The sequence below is a fragment of the Eurosta solidaginis genome, chromosome 3 (genome assembly GCF_040869045.1).
Source record: "Eurosta solidaginis isolate ZX-2024a chromosome 3, ASM4086904v1, whole genome shotgun sequence".
Lineage (NCBI taxonomy): Eukaryota > Metazoa > Arthropoda > Insecta > Diptera > Tephritidae > Eurosta > Eurosta solidaginis.
The window spans coordinates 184,838,047-184,854,624 of NC_090321.1; the positions used below are offsets into that span (position 1 = coordinate 184,838,047).

Below are 16,578 nucleotides of genomic sequence, written 5' to 3' on the forward strand. Positions count from 1 at the left end.
TGACATTTCCATCTCCTTTGTATGTTCAGCTCTTCAAATAACAAATGTATACATTTCAAAATTTACCTTTACATGTTTTTCAAGTAAAAATTTATGAACTTACGTGTATTAGTCTTTGTAAGTGAAAAGGACACAAACCTAAAAAAAAAAGTACAAGAAAGCCAAAGTAAATAAATTTAAACGCTGACTAAATGCATTTTACATTTATTTCCGTTTGCTAAGCGAATTTATGAGAATTGTTTTCATTTGAAAAAACTTCGTTTGGTTCCATAATTACATAATATTGAAAAATAAATTAAATAAAAACAAAGGTTTTAGAAAAACTTATTTAATTAAAAATAATAAATATATACACATTAAATATTGTACGTATGTGTAAGAAAAATTTTAAATTAATAAATGACAGCTATAGTGAAGCCCAAGAGGGCTTTCAAAAACTCAAATAAGGAATATATTTTTTATTTAATTCTTAGTGATATAAAACCATTTGAATATATACATAAATATCTCACCCTGGATTGGCACGTTTTAACCGTTTATACAAATTTTTTGGAATTTCAAGCAGTGCCAATCTACGCCCTTCTTTATATTTTTAAAAAGTTTAAAAAAATGTTCGACATTTTTTCGTTCATATCTCCTAAAACTCAAATAAAATTTGAAAGATTTTCGAAAATTTCCAAAACAAAACAGTTTCGAAAATGTTCCAATAAAGTTGTTCATTAAAAATCCGTTTAAGAGCACGTCCCAAACTCAGTTCATATTGTGACGAATATTAGCAACACTAAGGCATACTATCATCTCTAAGCCGATACTAAGCAGTCACTTGTATCTACATAAACAAATCAATCATTATGTCTACACATATGTACATACAACGAGCGGAGAGATATGCACAAACACATGCATATATCTGAGATCCTCACAAATGTATGCAATCATTGGTCGAAGTATCACTCACATATACACGAGCATATGAGAAGCTATAAACGTGCATCTGTAGTTTATAGATGGTGAGTTTATAGCTGTTTTTAGTAAATTCTAGAAGAAGAAACGCCTAGAAGTATGCGAACGAGGAAACCAAAGAGTATAAAAGAGCGCAAGCTGAGCAATCATGGAATCAGTTTGATTTAAGCACGCTATTAGTTGCAAAGTATAAGTGGTATTGTGAAGTATTTTCAAAGTAGTCTAATAAAGACCATTTAGCATTATTGAATATTGGAGTTATTTGTTCAACAATTTAGCGATACGAACGTTAGCAGAAGGTGTAAAATAAGCGGAGTTTCACTAAATTCCTTACAATATTGTGACGAATATTACCATCTCTAAGGTTATTAAATAAAGGCACAACAACATTTAAGCAAGCTACTTAAACACATTAATCATCATGTACACACATACATACAAGCAGCAGAGAGATACTCACAAACGCATGTCATCATCAGCTACTACTTCGCTCACATATACACACGCATATGGTTACACACTACAAATATACGCGCGTATGGCTGTTGGCCAGGTAGAGGATTCTAGAAGAAGAAACATCTAGACATTTGGGCAGAGAGTATAAAAGCAGCAGAAGCTGAGTAGTCCGTAGTCAGATTGATTAAGCACGCTATTGGTTGTGAAGTTAAGTGTTATTGTGAAGTACTTTCAAAGTAGTCTAATAGAGACCATTTTTGCATTATTGAATATTGGAGTTATTTATGCAACAGTTTAGCGATTCGAAAGTTAGTAGAAGATTTGGAGTGAGCGGAATTTCACTAAATTCTTACAATATCTTTTAAAAATTCATACGAAATTCCAAAATTTCCAAAAAAAAGTGTGTTTTTAAAGTAGTCCCAATCTACGTTCCAAACCTGGTTTATATTTTTAAAAACTTTTAACAAAATGTGTTTTTTTTTTTTTGTTCATATCTCAACTGAAAAATTTCCAAACAAAAAGTGTCGAATATTTTACAAAAAAAATTTGAAATTAAAAAAAAAAATTATTTGATCCCAAATGACGGCATTACCCAACCTTTGTTCATTCAAAAGTTCAAAAAAAGTTTGGAAAAAGTTTTAAAATTTTGTTTGTTTACTGCGGCATCATGCTTCAATTACTAGAGGTTTTTTTTCTCCAATGCTGACAGAGCTTTGACACTCCTAAACTGAAAACTCTGGACGGGTTGCTTTTACGAAGTAAGGAAAACGGGAAATAATTCAATCCCCTTCAGCAAAAATTCTAGTAGAAAACTACCTTTAGTAGTATATTAGTAGTTTTGGGGTAATAATTCATTTTCTTGAAGAATTTGTTTGAAGAATGCCGTACGTTAAAATTGTATTCAAAAATACATTGTCTCAAACTTTGTTTAAGAAACTCCCTATTTCAGCATAAGTTCAATGCATTTTGACATAAGAGGGAGTTAATGAAGGCGTTTTTCAATCTAATTCTAATATAGGGCGTTTTTGGCACAAATGCTGAAATGGGAAATTTTTGAAAAACTTTTTGAAATAGAACGATTTCGAACTGGCGGCCGACATGGGGTGATACTCTACTCAACTGACAAAAAAATAAAAGGAAACGACATAGGTAACACACTCAGTAGATATCTTCACAACATTGACAATTAATACTAAAATACTTACAATTTCACCAGTTTTTCTTGTTTCTTAATATCTCGTATTATATTCTCTTACCTTTCGCCTTATTCGATGGCTATTTTCATCCATTTATCTTTAAACACACTCACTTTTAACCGTTCAGCTCTAAAAAATTCGTAAATTATGTTCATGGTTCAACTATAAGGTTGGCCCATCTCTACAGCAACAACATACCTTTGCTCAGATTGTCAAAATCTGCGTGTTGGTGTTAGGCGAATGGGATGGAATGAAAACATAAAACCTTTCAATTCTTGTGTGTTGTAGGAAAATATTGTCAATGTGTTGGTTGCATTTTGCATTTTGCGTTTGCCTTATCCTTATGAGATGAGCCAACCATATAGTTGAGTCACAAAATCAGCAGACCGCACTACGATTGGCTGAAATGGACTTAAGTAATTTTGATTTACAGGTACGGTAGGACTTAGTCGGCTTTAAAAAAAATGGCTAAACTAGAATGCATTTTTTAGTCTAATCAATATGACTTGGTAATATTTGTTTATTTCAATATACAGATTTGTCCGGTCGGTATATACCGCTATAAAAATCTCGAAAAATATCATATGTGGACTTAGGCAGTTTTGATATGTATCGATTCAATTTGGCTCGGACCTCACTCTGAGCTCATGCGAAATTAAAAAAAAAAAAAAAAAAAAAACAATTAAATTGAATAGATACAAACATAGTATGTTGTTGTTTAATTAACCCGGCCTTGAGCAACCTAAAATTTAAGAAACTGTTATTTATAGTGGAAAAATGCAATAAATATTCTACAAAGGTCTTACTTTAGAGCAACTTAAGTATTTAAATTGGGCCCAGAATAACCCCTATTAAGGCATGCCTATCGTAAGAGGTGACTAAAACTAAAGCCCGTACTCGAGGTGTGCGCAGGTCTTGGAGCCTGCGCTTGGAGGTTTAGCGAGAAATTTTTCCGGAAGAGTTATAGCCCTCTCGCTAATTCCAACGGCGTGAATCGAAGAACGTGTAATGGTGAGAGGTATGTATAAGCTTTACGCAGATATCAATATTTTGCTAAGAATAAAAGCCCAAGGGTTGACTAGCTACGTTATGTCATGCTCAAGACTAGATGGTATTCCTGTCGACCCGCATGGCAACTGGTAGTTGTAATAGTTAAATTTCAACAGTTATCTGTACTTTGTAATTCTTCAATGAAATTCGGCCTATGACAAATGGTAATAATTAATCAATGCGCACAAACGAACTACGAGCATGCTCGCTTCGTATTGCTTTGATACTCTTCTCGTATTGAGATGTTATATGTATGTAGACGTTATACAGATACACGAGACGAGCTCTTGGCAGGACTGGCAATGACAACCACTATATGATGATGCTGGGCAGCGTTCGCTTGCCAACCAGGGCGGCGAAAAAACAGTTTCATCGCCATACCCACGACTTTTTAACGCACACACAATTGGGTACTTCACAGGAGTGTCGTATTCATGTAAAATTTTAAGATCTCAGTTGTTTCCAGCATACCACATACGACGAATAGGAGACCTTGCGAATTGCCTAAATGATATGTAACGTTACGTCAAGTACGAATATGTTTTACCGAACAACTACAGCAACAGTTAGGGAGAAATTATTCACCCTTATCGCGAGTTTTTTTTTTTCGCCCGAAAATATTCTCAGTTTTTGTTCACCCTATCGCAGAGGATGGCGAAAGAATTTTTCGTGTTCGAAAAAGATTTCACCTTATCGGCAACTCTTTGTTGGGGCGAAATAAACAGCGGGGAAACCCAAATTTGTTCACTTATATTTTACAGGCGAACGAGAGGAAAACAAAATGTAAGTAATTTTTTGTTTTGAAATTTGGTACTCTTATAATTATTTGTACTTTTATTATTAGAAATAAATCAATAAATAATGCACAATCGGGAGCTGAGTGGAAAAAAGTGAAATTCCTGTATTGCTAAGTGTGTAAATTCTATTTTTTATGACAACGTATCAGTCGGCCAAGTTGTCCATTGTGGCCAAAGCAACTGTTCCAAAATGTTGAGCACCTCGCTGAAACAAGATTGGCTAAGACCCACTCCTTGGTCCTTTCCAACGGCTTTCCCTATGCGAAAAAAGAACACAAATTTACAATTGGTGGAACTTAAAATTTGTGCTTCAATGGGGCAAGGAGTTGGTAAGATATCTAGCAAATATTAGAATGCCGGCTTGTTTACCCTGTAATATTGGCGAAAGCTAATTGAAAAAAATATAACTTGTTATTCAAAAGTGATGAAAATGTTTAGCTTACAGTGAATCATTTAGCTTCAATAGTTAGAACTGTCCCTTAATTGCCTCCGAATCGCTTTCACATTTATATTCTCCTCGCGCTCAATCAATACCAACCTAAGTGCAATACTAAACATTATTTTATACATTGGCGAAATTGCCGATAGGCGGAAAAAGTTCACCCGAACAAAAAAAGTGAAGGCGAATACTTTTCCGCGGGAACTTCGCGATAAGGGTCATTATTTTATAGAACGTCCAATATAGAATTTGCCAAAGTGTAAAAAGTATTTGGGTCAGCTGGTGAATGTCCTTATTTCAGAAAAATTACATGCATCTGCAAGTAAAAAAAATAGCCGCCAAATTATTTGCATTTGTTTTTTTATTTATTGTATCCATTTTTGTTTTCGTTAATTAGGAAAATTGTTTGAATTGTAGTATAAAAGAACTATGCAACCTAATTAAGAAAACTTGTTTGAAAAAATTTGAAAATTTAGGAAGTTCTGAAAAACTTAATGAAAACTTGAAAATTTTCATTTTGAATTTCATGAAAATTTTTCTGTTTGTACTCCGATTGCTTTAAATCTGACAAAGTACAAGTTGTACCTCTCTCTAAATTCATCAACCCAATTCTAAACAAATATTCCGTGCGAGTTTTTTCCCTTCTCCCGTTCCTCGTATTCTAAATAAAAATTCCTTGTGAGTTTTTCCACTTCTCCCTTTCCTCCTATTCTGAACAATGTTCGAAAAAGCAGAAACCGGTTATGGGAGAAAAGTAGGTAATATGAATGTGAGGGAGAGGTAGATTTCTCTGCCATTTCATAGGAGTTTTTTCACTTGTTAAATTAAAGGGAATGCATCAAAATAGTTAAAAGAAATTGGTTCTTTTAAGAAAGAACACTTATTTGTACAAATTTGTGCTAAAATATGTATGTACATTCTACCAAAATAAATAAACTTTTCTATTTTTAAACAAAATAAGAAATGCGCAACGAAATTTCAATTGACAAAACAGCTGACTTCAAAAATCCGAAATGCCTATTCCCCAATTATTGTTCTCCCTCGGAGAAAAGAATTGGATGAATTTTTCCACGGGAATAAAAAAATTCGCGTGAACAAAGTTCCGAGGGAATATTTAGAATTGGGCTGCATGTGAACTTTTCACAAATTTTTTTCCAAGGGTGTTTTAGATTTTCGTCTAATTAAAAACTCTTCACATTTTGTATGAAAGAATATTTAAATAGCCCCGGAAAAAAACTTGTGAAAAAAACAATTTGAAATTTTAGAACCTTCAAATTTGTGCTATGTCAGTCTGAAGTGAAATGGACAACAAAACAACATACTCCAAAAAATTTTCTAAAATTCTAAATTTAATTTAGGAAATTTTCTTTACGATACTTAAACACTTCTTAAGTTTTCGAATTAGTTTACATTAGGAATACAAATTTTTCGTTAACCAAATTATCAAAGCAGTTTTTATTTTACAAATAAAATAATTTGCAAACAATTTTTCTGCTGTTTTTTACTCACTGCTTAATAAGTGTGGCTATTTTAATGAAACATAAATTTTTAAAATTTTTTTTTTTGATTTTTATTTATTTTTCTTTTCTTTTTTCATTTAAAGTGCCAGTAAAAACGCCACTTAACACTAACATTAGACTCTTTTACAATAATCTTCAATAGAAATATGTAGCTTTTGCATTACGTTTTTACATAGTTATTTTTACATTCATTATTTTTATTTCTCTTTTATTCAGCTTTTTCGGTCATTCTTTACAGTTTTTGAAGTTTGTAGATATTTTTGTTCCTCACACTTTTATCTCTTTATGCTACATCGTCTGTGGTTACCTTAATCAACCAAAATAATTGAAAATGCTTTTATATTTTTTCTTTTTTATCTTTTTTGTTGTTGACGTAGTACAAATTCTAAAAACTGCCTAATATTAAGTTATTGTTAATAAAAATGCAGTTTAGCAGTTCGAGTTCTAACAACCATATTATTTCGGGTATTTATTTATTTTTTTTTTTTTATTAATTATTTATATCATATTTAAGCTTTTTTTGTTAGAAAATTAGCAAAACAAATAACGCATGAAAATAATCATTATGAATTTAAGATAATTTAGTTTTATAGTTGTTTGGAGCTTTACAGCCCGCAAAGCGCTAGGATTTAAAGAATATAATTTCGAATTTATGTGCAGCACACGCAAATGTATTAACAATTTAGCAAATATATATATATATATTTTATTAAATCTCAATTCAAACATAGCTCAATAAAAAATCAATATATGTGACCCGGCCTATGAAAAGGTGGCTTATGACTCAAAAAATTGCGAGACACAGCTGTTAAAGATAAATAATGCATTTCTTCAGTTTCTTATTAGGTTTCTTTTTTTTTTTAGTCATACGCCACCTTTTCATAGGCCGGGTCACATATATCTATTAAGAAGAAAAATCAACAACAAAAAATTTTGTATAAGCATCATTCCATGTGAGATCGATTAATGGTTGGCTTTTGGCTGTGAGCATAGCAATAGCAGCAACATTTGTGAACCCTTTTTACCAGTTCTTTTTTCTTTTTATTAATTTTTGGCAACTACCCGAACCAATTTCAATTCAAAAACCTGAAAAATTTCTAGAAGTGTTTAAAAACTTCATGAAAACTTCGAAATTTTTTACTAGGAGTTTTTGAAAACCTTTTCGGGTTCTCAGTTTTGTAGTATTTTATATAGAATACAGTCTGAAACGTTTTTCGAAAAAGAAAGATTATTAAAAATCAAGGCGATTTTCGAGAAACTTCTAACTGTTATTTTGCCAAGCTAAAATTTATAGACTACAAAACTGCTACCTCAAATAATTCCTGACAACTCCCAGCAAAACCTTCGGAATTTTTAAGAGCATGTTCAAGCTGTTAACGAATTTTTAAATTTTTTCGAAAGCGTTTTCGAAATTGCTTTGCTAAATGACGCCTTCAAGAAAATGTTTTAAATTGAAAGCCATATTTTAGCGAACTTCGGTTTGAGTTCAACCAATTTCAAAACTTCAAACACACCACAGCTCAATATATTTCTGCTAGCGCATTTTTGAGCACAACTTTCAGGTGGGATTTTTTCGAACCGATAGAGATAACCAAATCGTTTATGCCAAAAGAAACTTATATCTACTATTTACCGATATAACAAGGAATGACACATATTTTTTAACAAAAGGTAGAATGTACCGTCGGTCTCATGGAAGACTGACACTTTCCTGTTCTTCGCATGGAAGACTAGCATAGTGTTGCGCTATTTTCTCAAGCTAGCAACGAACTGTGCTAGTCTGCCACGAAAATAACGAGCCGTGCTAGTTTCCATGGGAATTCGAAACGTGCTAGTCTTCCATGGGACCGATGATACATACATGTACAACATATTTAATGCTTATAATAAATATTTTTTGTTGTAGACCACAGAAACACACTTTTTATACATAAATACATTAACGTAATTTTATTTTTGCTTTTTACTTTTATTTTAATTTGTTTTAGAAGATCTCATAAAAACAAATCGTACAAAAACGTACACCGAATGCACGCCCACAAACATACATATGTATATTGTGTTGTAACAACGAACATATAAAACAGGCGCAAAAAGGCATACTTAATATTTATACATACATAATTACATACATCTGTAGTACATATATTAAAAAATTATGTCTTTAAGAATATTTTAGTAAAATATATATATGTACACATTGATTTTTTTAAATAATATTTACATGACTTAATCAATCAGAACATTTGCGAAAACGTTCCTTCTCAATAAACTTAATACGAATTAGGACATATGTTAATTTAGGAATACAAATTAATAGATAACAAACAACACACTTAAAATTAGCAGGATTGAATTATTTACGCACAATATAGACAAAGTTCTTTTGCCTTGAGTTTTTGTTTTTAATTTTTATGTTTTTTATAAATTTGAGATATTTTCTTTACCAGGATTTAAGTTTGTGTTTTTGTAGAATGTCTAAATAAAATAGGAATTTTGTATGCTTTAGGTAAGCATTTTGTAGTTTTAGCAGCCAAAATAATTTTAGTTTTCATTTCAAAATGTTAATCCAGTAAAATTTAATATTTTTTTCATTATCAAAAATGTAAAAGTTTATAAATATTTTTTTTTTAATCCAAAAGTTATAGTTAAAATTTGTGCACAAGATTTAATAACAAAAATAAATTTTTCGCCAACTTCATAAAACTGAAAATGGTATAATAGATGTATGTGCCTATTCGCCCGGAAATTTTGAAAACAAAAAAAAAGTTTTTTATATTTTTTTTTTTGTAGTTTTTTAGTTCCTTCATAATGTTTTTTGTTATTTTTTCATTATTATTTGTTTTTTTTTTTTTTTTGTTTTCAAATTTTATAATTTGTGTTACATATTTTCTTCTTATTATTATTTTTTTCATTATTCTCCGTTCCGAGCGACTGGTCACTTTGATAACAGATTTCTTAATGATACTAGGGTGGAACGAAATAAAAAAAATTGCTTAGCTTTGCAGAGCAATTTGTACTTATATTCTAAAATCATAAAAAAAAAAATTATTTCAATAGCGTTATTAATATACTCCCACGCACCAACAAAAAAGGTTAAAGTACTCCTTTAGCTCTGAAAACCCCTAAGCATTTCTCAAAAAGTTTTATGACATTTTGTGTCTTTTTTTCTTTTTAGAATTACTTTAAGCTATAAAGGAAATATGTCAGGGCGAATTCAGACTCATTTCACTCATTACAATAAAGTGAAAAAGTAAAGACAATTTCGTGAACTTTTTCACTTTCGAGTCAATTTTAAAGTAAACCAAATGTATAGTATAGTGAAAATAATCAAGAAGAAGCAATCAGCTCTTAGGATAAATTGACATTCTATTATACGACAAATTTGTTCTGAACTCGCTTGCCTTTCACCAAGTACACATTCGCTTTAACTAGCTCTATGCCGATCTGTCAGTGCACTTGTCCAAACAGAGGAATAACGCCATTGTTTTAAAAACAGTAAATAATCTCTTCATATGCTATCAATCAACTGCTGCTAAATGCGACTTATTTTATTCTTTATACATTTTCTTTTCATTTGACTTTGTATTGTAAGGCGAGATAGGTCTAAATTCAATTTGCTGTCGGCTTGTATAGATTCGCCTTGATAAGATGTACATATGTTTTTGTCATCAGAAATAAGGCTACTGTTTTAAGCGCTTCAAATCAGCTGTTGAAATGTCATCAGCAAGGTTCCATTCAATTTGTCATAGTTTAAGAAAATTTTATTTTTAAGCAGAGTTCAGTATACAGCGATAGCATGACATGAGCTGAATGCTTGTTCATGCGATTTTCCCAGAAAAATCGGGTACTATGGGATAGCAGTAAAGCGAAAAAACGCAAATTTTTAGTTTTGAATTCTATTGGACGGTGAATTAGGTCTGAGTTCGCTTTTCTATCGCCTTGTACAGATTCGCTTTTATAACACTTATTCGTGTCTATCACGGCTCTTGTTCATATACAATTAATAACGCAATTGTTTTGAAAATTACGAATTCCATTTCGTAGCTAAGAAAATTCTGTTTCGCTCCACCCTAGTGTGGGATGGTCTGAATGTGGTTTTTGTGGTTTATAGATATTTTTACAATATTTTTTTATACAAACTTACTACTGATTTTTTGTGTTACAAATAGATATGTGTTTTATTGAGTTATTGTATTTAAAGGGTTGTTTTTTATCAACAACTTTATAGCAATAATTGAAAAAATAAATGAAATATTAGAAAATAATTTAAAATAAAAAAAAATACAAATTTAATTATTGATATAATTATAAAACAACAGCAATTGCAAAATATTTAAATGAACATGCCAGATTAAAAAAAAAAAAAAAACAAAATATTTTATTTACATGAGCATATTTAAAAATAAATATTTTTTTTTTACTTTAAATTGATAACACAAATATCGCATTTGTTTGTTCTTTGGAAATGTAAGGAAAAAGCAAAACCCTTTACAAGCGAGATTTTTTTTTCTTATTTAGTTTTTTCAATTTTTTTCCTTTTTTTTATTCTTTTTTGAGTCAACAACTGCTGATGGTTTATATACAAAAGTGTGCACTTTATGACTGGCAAATTCCTGAGTTTTTTTTGTTTATGTTATTTCTGTTACATTGTGAAAGTGTGTCTCTAAATTGTCCTCTCCCTAACATATTATCAAGTCTTAATTTATTTATTTTTTGTTTTAGCATAATGCTTTTTGAAATGGCAAACATTTAGCGCGAGTAATAAAACTTAAAGAAAATATTTAAAAAAAAGTCACAAAAAGAAACTTTTTTAAAATTGAATTTTTGCATCCACGTATTGTTGTGAGTGTGGCGTATAGCGATATGGCGTTTTGCACTGTAACTGTTTCTAAGTTTCAGTCTTTGGTTTGAGTCTTTTCTGTAGTTGTTGCTTCTAGATGTTTTCGTTTTTTACTACGTACATATAAAAGTATACACATTCGAGTGTTTCATTTCAGAATTTATAGTACATATGTATATACATATACAATTCTTAGTATAAAAAAGACCAGCGTTTACGCGTTGCAACGAACGCCAAGAAACGGTGGCATCCACAATACGAGAGGGCATGGGTACGAAATTAAAGCTATTAGTCAGGCCTTTGATTTGGATTGTGTTTGTTTTCGGTATCCAATCCATTTGTCTCAGAGTAAATTTTTATGGAACCCACAAAAAGCCTTGGTGCAGGTTATTATGAAGAGTCCCCGACCCACCTAAGGGTCGGGACCTATTATTTGAAAACCACTACTGTATCGGAACCAGTATCTGATATACGGTCCACAACGAGGTAGGACTAAAACCATTATGCTTGCATACAATAGGGGTATCAAAAGAAATTTTCCACGGTCTCTGACAATATAAATACATATTAAATCCAAAAAATCACTTAAGTTCCTGTCGTCGGGTAGAGTAGCGAAATTTTACAATAGCTCTTAGCATATACGCTTATATAGTAGAGGCAAAAAGAATACTAACAGCAAGCGCACAGCTAAAAATATATATCTGAGAAGATTTGGACTGACCTTCTTTTCAATCTCTTGGTATTTAGAATATTTGATATAATGAAAAAAAGTTTACAAAGAAGAGGGAAGGAAACAAATTAGAAACGTATAAACACTTTGCTGTCGCATTAAAATCATTCTGTTACTATTCTGCTCATCGATCTTATAATTATTAAAAAATGTTGTGAAACTTTCTTTCATTATGAATCCCAACAAGTGAAGAATCGTTCTATTCTTCCATTGCCATACCTTCCGGTCAAATACGGCTGTTATTAGAGAAACTATGAGCAGCCAGATAAACAAATATTTTAAAATGCATATGTAGAAAATGCAATAAACCATACGTTCAGGAAAATGTTTGAAGAACACAGATGGGCAAATGATTTAAGTAATCGAACAGCGATTTAACAGGTGAACGAGGCTGTTCTCTTTTGTGAACGTTTTATCAAACATTCGCAATTGGTATGAATTCACAATGGCGAAAAGTATAGCAAATAATAGTAAACAGGCTGGACCACCGGTTCGAATACTTGAGTCATTTGCTTAGTAGTTTTATTTAGACGTTTTTGTAAATGACAGGAATATTGCATTATTTACATATTTAAATATGTTTGCTTAACTGATAATAATAATGAATATTAATATTACCATTTCCATTCGCGACAGCCATTCTCCTTCTGACTTATTTGAGAGGTAGCAATGGCAATGGAGGAATAAAAAGATTCTGCATTTTTAGTAGTAGTTGTTGTTGTTGTTGTAGCAATGCTTCGCCCCATCTAACAGCCGCGACAGATCACAAATTGTCATCAATATCCTCTAACGGGAGTCCAAGGAAACTTGCTGTTTCAACAGGGGTGGTCACTTTTAGTAGTTCTCAACGCTTTTTACATTTTTTTATTTAGTACATTTTTTACATTTACATACATTTTTTATTTATGTTTTGTTCGAAACTATTGTTTGATTTTTCCTGTTTTCTAAATTGTATTTTCTCATTTTTTTTTTTTTGTTATCGTGTTCTTTTTTTATAGTGCTTTAGCTTCTTTCCATTTTCAAGGGTTTGTATTAACTCTTTTAATTTTTCTAGTCATTGGTCATAGTTAATTATTTAAATTTTTTTTTTAACTTTCGTTTTGGATTTTTTTACTTCCCTTTTTCCCTGATTTTTCATTTAAAGGTTTTTCTAAAAAAAATTTAATTCTTTTCATCAAAAAATTTTTTTTATCTTTTATTTAATTGTTTTTATTTCAATTTGTGTAATTAAAATTTCTTTTATTGTTTTTTTTTTCAATATTTATTAAAGTTTTTATTGTTTTATTATTTTTTTTTTTTTAAGTTTCATATTTTTTATTTTCATGTTTTTTATTAAAACTTTTTTATTGGAATGTTTTTATTTAAAATTTATTTATTATAAATTTTTTTATTTCCATTTTTTTTTTGTCGTTAACAGTTTTATTGAACAGTTTTTTTGTGCTAATTTCTTTTCTCTTGATTTGTTGAGCTCTATTCCGTATTTAAATAAAGGCTGAATTATTTGCTTTCTTATTCGGCCAAAAAATTTGTTTTAATGTTATTTTGCAGTCTTTTTCTGTTGTTTTTCTTATCGTTGTTTGTTTTATTGCATTACTGTTACAGGCAATGCTAAATTGCTTTGATGCGAGTTATTTTACAACAAATCATCGTCACGAACAAGAAAAAGATGATACAAAATTTCTTAATTCAATTTTTTAATCACATTTTATTTACTTACTAATTTTATTTTTTATTAACTTTTTGTTTATATTTATTTACGTTTTAACTCAAAAACGAAAGGATTACACTTTTTCTAGTTGCCGTGGTTTGGTGGTAGCGTGCTCCGTCTACCACACCAAAGGAGAAAAATTGCACCGAAGATCCTGGGGTTACGCCCTGGGCAAAGCAACATCAACATTTTAGAAACAAGTTTTTTCAATTAGAAGGAAGTTTTTATAAGAAAAGCTTCTCAGTGAAAACTTATCTGCCTTGCAGATGTGGTTCGAAGTCGGCATAAAACATGTAGGTCCCGTGCCGAGAATTTGTAAGAAAAATTACTAGGAGCACGACGCGAATTGGAATAGAAGTTTTATGATTAGCTTTATGAAGTTTCCTTTTGTTCAAATATTTATACTTTATTATCTAAACTTTTTTCTCCCCGTATTATATTTTTTTTGTCTTTTTTAACTTGGTGTGTGCATTTTTTTATTTTGAGTGTTTCATGCTTAAATTTTTAAAATCGGCTTACACATAGTGTGCGAATTGTTGTAGGTTGTGGATGTTTTACGGCTGTTAATAGGCTGAGCTAAATTGCTTAGATGATGGCAGTCATGTTTCATAAGGAATATTATTACAGTTAATATATATTGAAGTGCCTGTGTTTTTCTATTAAATATAAAAAACTAGTTATTATATTAATAGGACGATAGTCTTCAAGACCGAGCTTAAAGAAAAGTCATATGGGCAGCAACAAAAATCCCCGTCTAATGGGATAATAGCACCTGATTGGTGCACTCAATTGACTGTGGTAAAAGAGTGGAAGCAACAAAAAAGGTTAGAAAATGAGTTATAAATAGAAACTTTTAAAGTACATTGATGGCTTGATCTGCTAAGCAACAAGCCTTCAATGTGTGGATCGCTGATGACAGACCGTGGTGGATTTTAAAATAGTCGGCCATATCGCTCATTTACTTCAATAGTGTTATAAATCAAGAAACACAATTTTCCAGGAGAGCCATTCAAAGATTTTAACTGCCATATGTTGCGCATATAAAGGCATATTTTAATTTTTATAGTACGTGGTAAATTTTTAACTGATCACAAAGATTTGTTTATACAACATGGATCATGATATTGGGTACATTTATATGTTATTAACTCAAAAGTCATGTTTTTTGAGTTATGACGAAATGAGCGATATGGTCTATGAAGTTTTTTTTTTTCTAATTTACTCATTTTCTATGTATAATTTAATATAAAATAACTTGAAACCAATAAAACTAAACATTAAATGAAAACACTAAGTAAATTAGTTGTTGTTTTGTTTTTGGAGTACATTAAAACCTCTTCATATCATAAATCTTATTTGTATAGTGGTTTGTTTCAATGCTTTTTATTTTTCATTTTAACATATGTTTTAAACAATTGTTGTTTTGGGAATTATTGCCTCAATAAAAAGTATATACCTATATAAAAAAAAACATTTTTATACAATTTTTTTGCTTTTTCCTCACACAAGCGCTGCGTGTTTTGGCTCAATATAAAATCTGCAAAAGCTAAGTATGACATTCAAATTTGGATGCTTGAATAAAGATGAAACTACTAAATACATACATATTCTGCGCAAGCTTCAAAATCACCACAATAGCAAATGCAATGGCGAAATCTTAAAGTTGTGTTCATTTTTGAATCTTTTCATTCCATTAACATATCTGTTAATTCAGACTTCATCCGCTTTTCTCCTAACTATGCTCCCTTTGTATATATGTACATTCATTCATACAAACATGTTAGCTTTATTTTTAATATTCAATTATTTTTCTTTAAAGCTGCTGCTTTTTAGTTAGTTTGCAATTGATTTGAATTGTTATTTACTATTTTTCTTAGCTTTTTTCTTCTTAAATCAAATATACAGTTTACATTACACTTGCACTTATAGAACCAGATATGATAAATTATAGTTTTTTAAAATTACAAATACAACTTTTAGTGCGTTAATATAATGCTCTGCATCAATCATAACAGCTTTATAAATCTTTGTCGTTCTCATATCTTTCTTTTTTTTTTTTTCTTTTTTCTTTTTTAGTCTTAACTTTAATTAGGTATTTTAAGGTATGCTCTTCTCTGTTTAGGTAAGTTTCCATTACTTTTCCACCATACATATGTATTTCCAGTGTAGAAAAGTAAACAGGAAGGGAGTTAGAGAAGGCCTGCTTTGCTGCCAGTCAACACCTCAGATTATCGAAAGCTTTGCACTTGATTGTGCTACGGCCATATTCGATAGTTCCAGTTTGTTAGCAAGTTATCCCGTTGATATCTCAAGCCGAGATGGCGACATACTACAACTACAATCAGTTCTTTACTTTATCTTCGACCGTAATGTTAGCCAAAGTCTTCTTTATGCGTAACGCCGTCAAGCGAGCTACAGGATTAGGATACCAGCATTCCTTCATTACTTTCGCCATACCATGCAATACTTCAGAAGCATGCCATCGGTTTGGTATATTTGGACGCATTTTATCAATGCAAACCACCTGTAAGAAAAGAAAATTATATTAAAAGGCTTCTTGGTTATACATAAATAAAATAAATACTTCGAACAATTTAAAACAAAAAGTGTGCGCTTAAAGTTGGCAATGCCAAATCTAACTTTTTTTTTAGACATGTTTCACACTCCCAGTAAAAATCAGTGATTTTTTCTTTATTTGTTTATTTCAATAAAATTTTATACATAATATATATAATATATTTCATTATTTCTATCATTTATTAATTTTTTTACTTTTATTTTTTCTATTTATTGGGTTTTATACTTTAACTAGCAGACCCCGCAGACGTTGTTCTGCCCTAATTTGGTATATCTGCATACATTTTAATAAGCTTTTT

General features: G+C 30.6%; 1 protein-coding gene across 3 annotated transcripts in view; it reads right to left on the reverse strand.

The window, feature by feature from the left end:
• Positions 1-7,349: 7,349 nt before the first annotated feature.
• babo (TGF-beta receptor type-1 babo) overlaps positions 7,350-16,578 on the reverse strand; it is a 103,946-nt gene continuing 94,717 nt past the window's right edge. For all 3 annotated transcript variants that reach the window (XM_067774246.1, XM_067774245.1, XM_067774244.1), the window contains exon 7: positions 7,350-16,226. In XM_067774246.1, the coding sequence (XP_067630347.1) occupies positions 16,044-16,226 (183 nt within the window). In that variant the 3' untranslated portion in view covers positions 7,350-16,043. The remainder of the gene's footprint in view (positions 16,227-16,578) is intronic.